This window comes from Oncorhynchus masou, chromosome 14 (assembly GCF_036934945.1).
Source record: "Oncorhynchus masou masou isolate Uvic2021 chromosome 14, UVic_Omas_1.1, whole genome shotgun sequence".
NCBI classification, from domain to species: Eukaryota; Metazoa; Chordata; class Actinopteri; order Salmoniformes; family Salmonidae; genus Oncorhynchus; species Oncorhynchus masou.
In genome coordinates this window covers 30,326,048-30,335,710 of record NC_088225.1, presented here as the reverse complement: position 1 = coordinate 30,335,710, position 9,663 = coordinate 30,326,048, and the positions used below count along the sequence as shown (strand labels likewise).

General features: G+C 46.0%; 1 protein-coding gene across 2 annotated transcripts; it reads right to left on the bottom strand.

The window, feature by feature from the left end:
* Positions 1 to 28: 28 nt before the first annotated feature.
* Positions 29 to 8,962, bottom strand: LOC135554722 (GTP-binding protein 1-like). 2 transcript variants are annotated; one of them, XM_064987146.1, is made up of 14 exons: positions 8,487 to 8,962; positions 5,979 to 6,090; positions 5,608 to 5,788; positions 5,128 to 5,311; positions 4,782 to 4,946; positions 4,096 to 4,219; positions 3,742 to 3,856; positions 3,492 to 3,636; positions 3,221 to 3,403; positions 2,753 to 2,888; positions 2,438 to 2,616; positions 1,999 to 2,163; positions 1,486 to 1,536; positions 29 to 1,191 (listed from the first exon to the last, which is right to left on the bottom strand). In XM_064987146.1, exons 1-14 carry the CDS (start codon positions 8,682 to 8,684, stop codon positions 1,078 to 1,080), a joined length of 2,052 nt encoding a protein of 683 aa, XP_064843218.1. In that variant the 5' UTR covers positions 8,685 to 8,962; the 3' UTR covers positions 29 to 1,077. The 2 variants fall into 2 exon arrangements, with proteins under 2 accessions (XP_064843218.1, XP_064843219.1); XM_064987147.1 differs by lacking the exon at positions 1,486 to 1,536 and having other exon boundaries at positions 8,487 to 8,961.
* Between the last annotated feature and the right edge of the window lie 701 nt (positions 8,963 to 9,663).

The following is a 9,663-nucleotide window of genomic DNA, read 5'->3' as shown; positions in this document are numbered from 1 at the left end:
GAGAGGATACACATGACTGTCCTCCATGAAAGGTGGCTATCGAGGAGGAGGAGAGGATACACATGACTGTCCTCCATGAAAGGTGTCTATCGGAGGAGAGGATACACATGACTGTCCTCCATGAAAGGTGGCTATCGAGGAGAGGATACACATGACTGTCCTCCATGAAAGGTGGCTATCGAGGAGGAGTGGATACACATGACTGTCCTCCATGAAAGGTGGCTATCGAGGAGGAGAGGATACACATGACTGTCCTCCATGAAAGGTGGCTATCGAGGAGGAGAGGATATTTTTCCTTTTTGCCCACCAACACTATCCCTTTCCGGGCCATGGAGGATGGACTTGAGAAAGGGTGTGATGATTGTCAGACAAACCCTTGCTTTCCTTTTGGTCATAAATGGCAAATTAAACATCTTATCTACAATATTTCACTCATAATGAAGGCCCACTAAAATGTACCATTCACTATGTCAGTTGTGACCTTACTTCCTTTCATTAATCTTCACATTTTAGTATAAAATTAAATAGAAAACATGCTTCATTGTGTCATATTGGGGGATTCTAGTGGTAAATAGGAAATGAGAGAAACTAGTATGCCTGCTAAACAGTGAAACAATGAGCTATAGTGCATGGAGCTGGGTTACTCTACTGTAAGGGAATAGCTGCCCATGTGGCTTCGGGCCCATGATTAACTATACACAGTATTACAGTGATTCTCACCGTAGACCCAATGAAAGAAGGCATATCAGGTTCATATACTGTAAATATAAGGATGCTTTCTAAACTAATCGGAGATAAGATGAGGAGAGTGAGGAGGCAGAGGTAACCATCTACAAGCACAGAGCTGGGAGCTGCTTTTCACCGAGACTTTCTCTGGTGTGAGTGATAAAGACACTTGATAAGGCGATAGATAGCAGGGTGGTATAGAGGGAGAGAGTTTGGGAAAGGGACATTTTATGACCCCATTTTTTCAATGGGGGTTTGTAGTGGAGTAGTTTTTGGGAAGGGGGGTTAGTTGTCTGCTGAAACAGGTGGATGGAGGAAGTACTGTAGTTTGGGGGCTGAGAGGGGTGTAGTTTAGGAACCTCCTGTGCCTGCTGATGACGGGGCTGCTGTGGTGGAGCTGCTCTGGTTTGATTTGCCTTTATGTCTCTGTCCTCCTCGTCTCCTGCTCCCTCCTCCTGACTTTGTCTGTAGAGAACGGATCACAATCAGACAGACGAAGAACAGAAACAACTGGGTTAACAATGAGATTACCATTCAAAATCACTTCCAGCTAAGACTGATGTTATCAAACTGAACTACATGCTGTGGACACATCTCTAGAAGATTCATGTCAGGTTCACATCAGTTGAGGCATGCATTGTTTCAGGATATTTACAGAAGTTACTAGACAAGACTCATTTCCCACGCCTCAATGGTTACATAACTCATTTGACCTGCCTGGTTCCCATTGTTTATCTTGCTCTGTTTGTTTCTGTTTACCTTGCCCTCTTTGTTTCCCTCATTACTCTGAGGGTCATCCTCCCCCTCTGTCTGAGGAAGCAAGCAAAGCACCAACACAGAGAAAGGAGAAAGAGGAGGAATGGAGGGCAAATCCAGGATGTAGTAACGTTGTAATGCACAAAGAGGATGAAGAGCAAATGAACGTGGAAATTGAAAAGAATGCAGAGAATGAGGGTGAGAAGAGACAGGGTGGCAGGTGGAGTAATCATTAAATTATAATAGCAATGAAAAGGAAGGAAACAGTAGGGTGTGAAAACATGAAGAGGAGAAGAATAGTAGGAGAGGTGTTAGGTAGATCAGACAGACACAGCTACAGAAGAAAACATTCTAGAAGCAGTAAAGCAAGTTAAGAGGAAAGCTTACGCACCACACACACAAGTTAAACACTTACACCTATTCAACTGCCCTGAAACTATTACTTTCACGACTCGACCCGCCATCTAACCATCCCCTCCACTCCCTTCATTCGTTCCTTCACTTTCTCTCTCTCACCAGTTGTTGTGATTGGTGCGGACTGTCTGGTCTGGCTGTGCTCGCTTCGTCCTCATTGGCAGGCGTGGTTCCATCCTCTCTGCGGTACGGGGCTTTTTTCGTAGACTGCATTTTGATTTGCGGGGGTTTGAAGTTTGACGGCAGATTATTGGTCGACTGCAGCAGCTGTAAACACCCACCCACCAATAAGATTAATGTGTGAGAGAAGTACTCTGCATGCAGGTACTCTGGTGTCTTTATGACCTTTCGTAAACCATTCAGAACCATTCATAAGCCTTTAAGTCCAGATCTTGGTGATGATACCCACAGCCTTGGTGTATCCCTCACCAGTCTACTCTCTGGTCTATGTGGAGGAACTCTGGGGTCTTCATGAGCATGATCCTTCATAAACCCTTTCCAACCATTCATAAACCTTTCATAAGCCTTTCTAACCCCTGACCTTGGTGATGGTGCCCACAGCCTTGGTGCGTCCCTCTCTGAACACCAGTCTCTGGTCTGTGTGGAGGTACTCGGGGGTCTTGATGAAGCGGAAGTGGACCGATGCCTTGTCCCCTGTTCGTAGACAGTCTCTGTTCATGGTCAGGATAGTGGCTGTCTGCCTGATGCTGCCACAGTGCACTGCGAAGGGGGAGAAAGAGGAATGATGAGAGAAGGAAAGATATATATAGTCAGACATGAGACAGCTGTGTGTGTGTGTGTGTTTCTTGCTGTGTGTGTGTGTTTCTCTCTGTGTGCGTGTGTGTGTGTGTCTCACCCATGGCCTGGTAGCGGGGTGATATCGTAGTTGGGTGGTGCAGAACCAGAATCTCAGCCATAAATTCCCATGATGCCTGTGGGTTTAACCTGGGGGACACCATCACCATGCCTTTCCTTATGGATGAACGCTTGATCTAAGGAGGGGAGAGAGAGGGGAGGGGAGAGAGAGGGGAGGGGGGGGAGGAGAGGGGAGGGAGAGGGGGGAGGGAGGGAGAGGAGGGGGAGGGAGAGAGGGGAGGGAGGGGGAGGGAGGAGGGAGGGAGAGGGAGAGGGAGAGATAAGGTAGAGATAGAACATGGAGAGAGGGAGCGGGAAGGGGGGGAGGGGAGAGAAACAGAGAGACTTGAGGTATTGACTCCTATTCACTGAAAAAAACATTCAGTTCAACTTAACATTTATCTATCTATGAAGAAAAGTGTTGTAATACCAAACATCTCCAGCAGGGGACACTAAAGAGAAAACATACCTTTTTGAGGGCAAAGGAGGCAGTCTGTCCACCTCTCACCTCCTTGACTGGCATCCTCTTCCTGTGGATAGATTTGACTGCAATGGGGAGGAAACTGCCCAGTGGGTCTGGGCCTAACAACATTGTGTCATTCAGACGTATCAATCCACGTAAAGTAGTCCCTGAAACGACAGTGCCTACACCCTGACGGAGAAGGTAAACATGGTTAGAGAGGTGTGTGTGTGGCATCAATATGCATGTGTAGCAGCTGCTTTGTGTGTGTGTGACTAACCGGTACTGAGTAGGTGTCATCTATCTGGAACTCTGCAGGTTCGTCTTCTCTGAAGGAGGTTTTAGAAGACAGCAGGTTGAGGAACATCTTCAGCAGGTCCATGTTCTCTCCTGTCACATTGGAGATCTGGAAGATTGGACACATCCTACACACACAAACACACTGAATTATGGTCCCCTATAATTGAAGCAAAATCCAGTTTATAAAGAGTGTGTGATTGTGGCTACAAAGTGTGTGCCTTAACGTTTACCTCTCAGAGCTGAAGTTGGAGGCTGTGACGATGACGTCATCTTTGTTTTGGACCAGAACAGGGATCTTTCTGCAGCCTGGGGACTTTAGTAACCTCTGGAGCAGCTTTAACGTCTCTGTTACAATAACACAACCAGTAAAGTCAGGTTTTGTGATGACTGTCAATATTGTAACCAAAAAAGGGGGAGGGGGGTCCTCATCACTAAATCTAAGAGAAAGAGGTATGGTGGGGTAGTGGGAATATGGTTTCACCTGTATAATTATTTCATATCAGTGCAGATGTGGGGAAGGAGTCCAGGAAAGGAAGCAGATTTAGACTTGAGATGCACCCAGAAAGAGAAAGAAAGGAACTGACCTTGTAGGATGTTGGCAGGACACATGTCTATCTTGGTGACCACTACGAACACAGGCACATTGAGGGCCAGGGCCAGACCTAGATGCTCCTTAGTCATCCCTACGATACCTGCATTACTGCCCACCTAGAGAGAGGATGGGAGAGATAGACAGGGAGAGGGAATAAAGAGAGCGAGGGGGGATAGAGAGAGCGAGGGGGGATAGAGAGTGAGAGGGGTAGAGAGAGCAAGGGGAGGGTAGAGAGAATGGGGGGTGGAAGGTGTAGAGAGAGCGGGGGGTGGAAGGAGGGAGGGAGAGAGCAAGGAGGGGAGGGAAGGAGGGAGAGCGAGGGAAGGAGGGAGAGAGGGAGAGAGCGAGGGAAGGAGGGAGAGAGCGAGGGAAGGAGGGAGAGAGCGAGGGAAGGAGGGAGAGAGCGAGGGAAGGAGGGAGAGAGCGAGGGAAGGAGGGAGAGAGCGAGGGAAGGAGGGAGAGAGCGAGGGAAGGAGGAAGAGAGCGAGGGAAGGAGGGAGAGAGCGAGGGAAGGAGGGAGAGAGCGAGGGAAGGAGGGAGGGAGCGAGGGAAGGAGGGAGGGAGCGAGGGAAGGAGGGAGAGAGCAAAAGAACATGGTGAAAGATTAATCAGTGGTGCTGTTGATGGATAGTAAAGTCAGAAAAAGCACCAACGCCCAAACATGACCCCCTCACTCACCATGAGCATGCAGAAGTCAGGCAGGTGTCCAGTCATTCCAAACACTGTGGTCTTGAGATACTTCTCATGTCCAGCTAGGTCTATGAAGGTGATGACCTTAGAGGACCTCTCACAGATCTTAGTCCAGTCTAGACTGCCACCATGGCTGTCTGGCTTATTCACCACCTAGGATACAGGGACAGATGTTACACACAACAACAACTTCATGTCTCCATCTGTAAAACCAATTCATCAACAAAATTATCAATGAAGCAGGCCTTACATTGTCATCTCTCAACTGTCATGTCAATGTTATCCCAGTGTAATCTCCGTCACCTATAAGCCCCTCCTATGTCATCTCCCTCACCTGTCCCTTCTGGTCGAAGCCCAGGATGTCGTTCCCCACACTGCTGGTCCTGCCGCTCTCCATCTCGTGTTTGTGTCTGAAGAGTTTCTGGCGGGCGAACCCCCTGCCGTTGTCCAGTTCCCCGTGGGTCAACACCCCCAGCAGGGTGCTCTTACCTGCATCCACGTTACCCACCACCGCTACCCTGAGAGAGGGGAAGAGGGGAGGAGAGATTTGACATTTGGGACACAAGATCAGATGAAGATGGAGAGGAGAGGGATGAAAACAGAGTATTGCTTGTGTGTTGCTTTGACAACACTGGATCTCCCCCCTTTATGTCAATGTCCCCTTAAGCTTTTTTTTTTTCATTTAAATTGCATTTGAGAGACATGCTTGTCTTCGTCAGCCCAGGTCTAATGTCAAAACACATCTAATTGTCAGCCTTTGACCCCTGATCAAGTCAGCCTTTGACCCCTGACACTTGACCTTCCCCCAACTCACCTGACCTCCAAGAAGTCTTGATCACCCACGCGTCGGCGGATGAGGTAGTCGCGTACCTGCCCCCCAGCTTCGATACGCTCCCTCAGCAGGATCAGCTCTGACTCGGTCTGCTCACACAGGGACTGAACTGTGGCTACAGACGCCTCCATGTCTCCCTCATCCAGACCATAGTCACCTCCGTCTGATAGAAAGGGATGACGGGTGAGGGGTTGGGGGGGGTTTATCGGTGTAAAATGTCACTCGCTACAGTAAGTGACTGATTCTGTGAGCTAGTGAATGTAGGAGCAAATCAGTGCATACTGTATAGCCTCATTGAGTGAGTGAGTGAGTGAGTGAGTGAGTGAGTGAGTGAGTGAGTGAGTCCGACTTACCTGAGCCCATCCCAACTACGTAGATGGTCTCCCCACAACCCTCGTCCATCCTCTCCCGGAGTTGTCGTAGTAACGAGTCATACTGCTCTCCATTAGGGCTGACCAGGGCCAACTGACAAGGGAGGGAAGGAGAGACAGAAAATGGTTGATGCAGGCCTGGGTATCCTATAACATGGCCATGGTGGAAAGCCTACACATATATCCATTGATAAAGGCCTAAATGTACTTTATCAAAAGCTATAGGGCTATTCATCTTGTATTGTCCTCCATCTGGTTAGAGTTGTGAATGCTACACCATTTCTGTGAAAAATTGATTATTCATCTCGTCTAAAAACATTTGACTATCTGGGTACTCAGATTTGGCTGTAGATTTACCTTACAAGCTTGCTTTCAGTCCAAATCAATCTCTATACAATGTTCTCAGCTTAGGGAACCCTGATAAAGACAATGTAGAGTTGTGAATGCCCCACTATTTATGTGAAAATAGATTCATCCAAACAGTGAGGGAGTTTGTTTTGCATCACTCGGGCCCGGTGGGTGGGGTTTGCACATTTAAGACCATTCCATTGGTCCTAAACTGAAATCTCTACCCACCCAGAGCACACAGCCACGGAAAAAGAAATGGCCCAATCAAAAGCAGGTGAACTTGCCTGACAGCTTTCTGTTACCGAGTGTTGCATCAGAATCATACTTATTTGGCTTTTTCGAGACATACATTGATGGCAGATTTTTAAATCATCACAGTGGTTTCATAATAATGACATAAAGTCATTATTACTCAATGTCATTTTTACTCAAAGCTGCAGGCTAAAGTTAAATCTAGACTTGGTTTCCTCTATCATAAATCGCTCCTCTTTCACCCCAGCTGCCAATCTAACCCTGATTCAGATGACCAGCCTTCCAATACTCGATTACAGAGACATAATTTATAGATCTTCAGGTAAGGGTGCTCTCGAGCAGCTAGATGTTCTTTACCATTCGTCCATCAGATTTGCCACCAATGTTCCTTATAGGACAAATCACTGCACTCTCTACTCCTCTGTAAACTGGTCATCTCTGTATACCCATCGCAAGATCCACTGGTTGATGCTTATTTATAAAACCCTCTTAGGCCTCACTCCCCCTATCTGAGATATCTACTGCAGCCCTCATCCTCCACATACAACACCTGATCTGCCAGTCACATTCTGTTAAAGGTCTCCAAAGTACACACATCCCTGGGTCGCTCGTCTTTTCAGTTCGCTGCAGCTAGCGACTGGAACGAGCTGCAACACTCAATCTGGACAGTTTAATCTCAATCTCTTCATTCAAAGACTCAATCATGGACACTCTTACTGACAGTTGTGGCTGCTTTGTGCGTATTATTGTCTCTACCTTCTTGCCCTTTGTGCTGTTTTCTGCCCAATAATGTTTGGACCATATTTTGTGTTGCTACCATGCTGTTGTCATGTTGCTACCATGCTGTTGTCATGTTGTTACCATGCTGTTGTCATGTTGTGTTGCTAGCATGCGGCGTTGTCATGTGTTGCTGCCTTGCTATGTTGTTGTCTTAGGTCTCTCTTTATGTAGAGTTGTCTGTGTTTTGTCCTATATTTATATTTGATTTATTTTTTATCCCAACCCCCATCCCTGCACAGGGGTAGGACATCATTGTAAATAAGAATTTCTTAACTGACTTGCCTAGTTAAATAAAGTTTTATAAAAAATAAACACACACACCTAACCTATTTGTTCTGTAGTATTGACACCAAAACATCCTAGAAGTATTGCATCTTTCTGTTTATTCTAGTTCATTTCTCTCTGTTGATAGTGATCTTGATATGGATGAGTGCCAAAGATGGAGGGAGAGGAGTTTCCTGTCAGGCAACAACACACTGATCATTGTTCAGCACTGTAAGTTGAGCCTGGCCCATTTGCCAGAAACACTTCCTTTTGACACACACCATTTCTCTATTGCCCTCTGTTTCATCGGTCCAAATGGTGGCACAGTATGTATAAGGACTCATCAACCAGAGAAAGAGTCATGCCCATGGCTGTGGTTTGTGAGTCACACTGCTGCTGGAGTGTCCTCTCTCTAGCCAGTAGTTACATCAGCCATAACACATTCAAGACCCATTCAAACCACACCTGATCTGATATGCTTGCTAAAGCCTCTTAAGGATCCGCACCTTTATTTCAATGTTCTTGTTACTTACAACCTTCATGCTAATTGCATTAGCCTACGTTAAGCTCAACCGAAGCTTAAGGTGACAGAGTCAGTAGGACATTTAAAACCACACACTTTTGCCACAAATATAGTTCTGAACTTTTAGATATGCAATTCTGCATAACATTTTAAGCAAGATGGGCACTCAGCTAGATTGATTAGTATATAGCACAATCGTTATTCTAACTAGCTAACTTAGCTTGCAATACAGCAGCCAGAAGAATGACAGCAAGTTTAGGCATAATAAATGCCAACATGAAGATGATAAACACAGCCCCGACTAGCGCGGCCAGGCTAACTACCTTGCTAGTGAAGTCAATACCGAGATCCCCGGTCTCGCCGTTGAAGAGGTCGCCGTCCTCGAGGCACTCTTCCCCGGCGTCATGATCTCCACAACCTCCTCCATCCGGAGCGAAAATGCTCGCGGGCATCAGAGCGTCTGCGAGGACTGGTATGGAATTTGGGGTTATATTCGGCTCGTGTGCAGCCAACGATGCCATTATGTCGGCTTTGCAGTAACGATTGCTATATTGTCTTCTTGCTGTCTCTTGTGTTGATTATTATGACAGCTAGCTAGCTTCAGACCACTAAACAGCTGATATATGTGCAGTTATTACACAGAACTGAGAAACAAAGCAATTGTATGATACAGGTAGATTACAAAAATGATCTCGTACGTTTTGGCTATCTGCTTTCTGTGTAGCTAGCATTAAAATATATGTTTACAATCCTCCAAGTGGCAACAGAAAATTGCGGTGACGTAAATTAAAAAACATAAGGGGGTTGGTTCATAGTGTTTTTTTTGCTGACACACCTTCTTATCAAAAATCTAACCAATTGCGCGCCGAATACCCAAATAATATTCCAGAATAAACCAATCAGAGCAAGTGAGTGCTTCACATATAATTAGAAAAAACGTCCAGCGTGGTTAAAATATCGGCGTGGTTGATATCAGCAATGCGTCAACTCATCGTATCAGGATTGGTTCATGCTCATTCATTGAATAAAGATAAAGTCGCTTTAACGGAATGATGCAAAGAGGTGCAAAACATGCCTGACATGCCTAACGTTATTCCCAAACAAGCCATAGGTCAATTGTAACCAAGTAATAACCAGTCATCGAGGGGAAATCTGCAAACAGGGAGACTTCCTTGTGAGATGCCAATGTGATATTTTGATGATAAGGGGAAACAGCAAGAGCTGTGACGTAGTTAGCTTCAACCGCATTTGAGGATTCTGATTGGACATGGTATAAACTCTTGGCAGCGGCCGTAGTAACGTTAGTCTAACGCACATATAGAGAATGAGTGAGCGTAATGTTTACTGTTCATTTTTGTTTATTTCACTTTTGTATATTTTCTACTTCACTTGCTTTGGCAATGTTAACATATGTTTCCCATGCCAATAAAGCCCATTGAATTGAAATGTGTGAGTTTCATACAGGAAGGTACAGGGGCTAAATATAGTCCAGGGAGGTTT

Coding starts and splice junctions, on each gene's coding strand:
- LOC135554722 (XM_064987146.1), bottom strand. CDS start 8,684: ATGGCATCGTTGGCTGCACACGAGCCGAATATAACCCCAAATTCCATA. Junction 4,947..5,127: donor GCTTCGACCAGAAGGGACAG/GTGAGGGAGATG, acceptor CCTGTATCCTAG/GTGGTGAATAAGCCAGACAG. Junction 2,617..2,752: donor ACCCCGCTACCAGGCCATGG/GTGAGACACACA, acceptor CCCCCTTCGCAG/TGCACTGTGGCAGCATCAGG.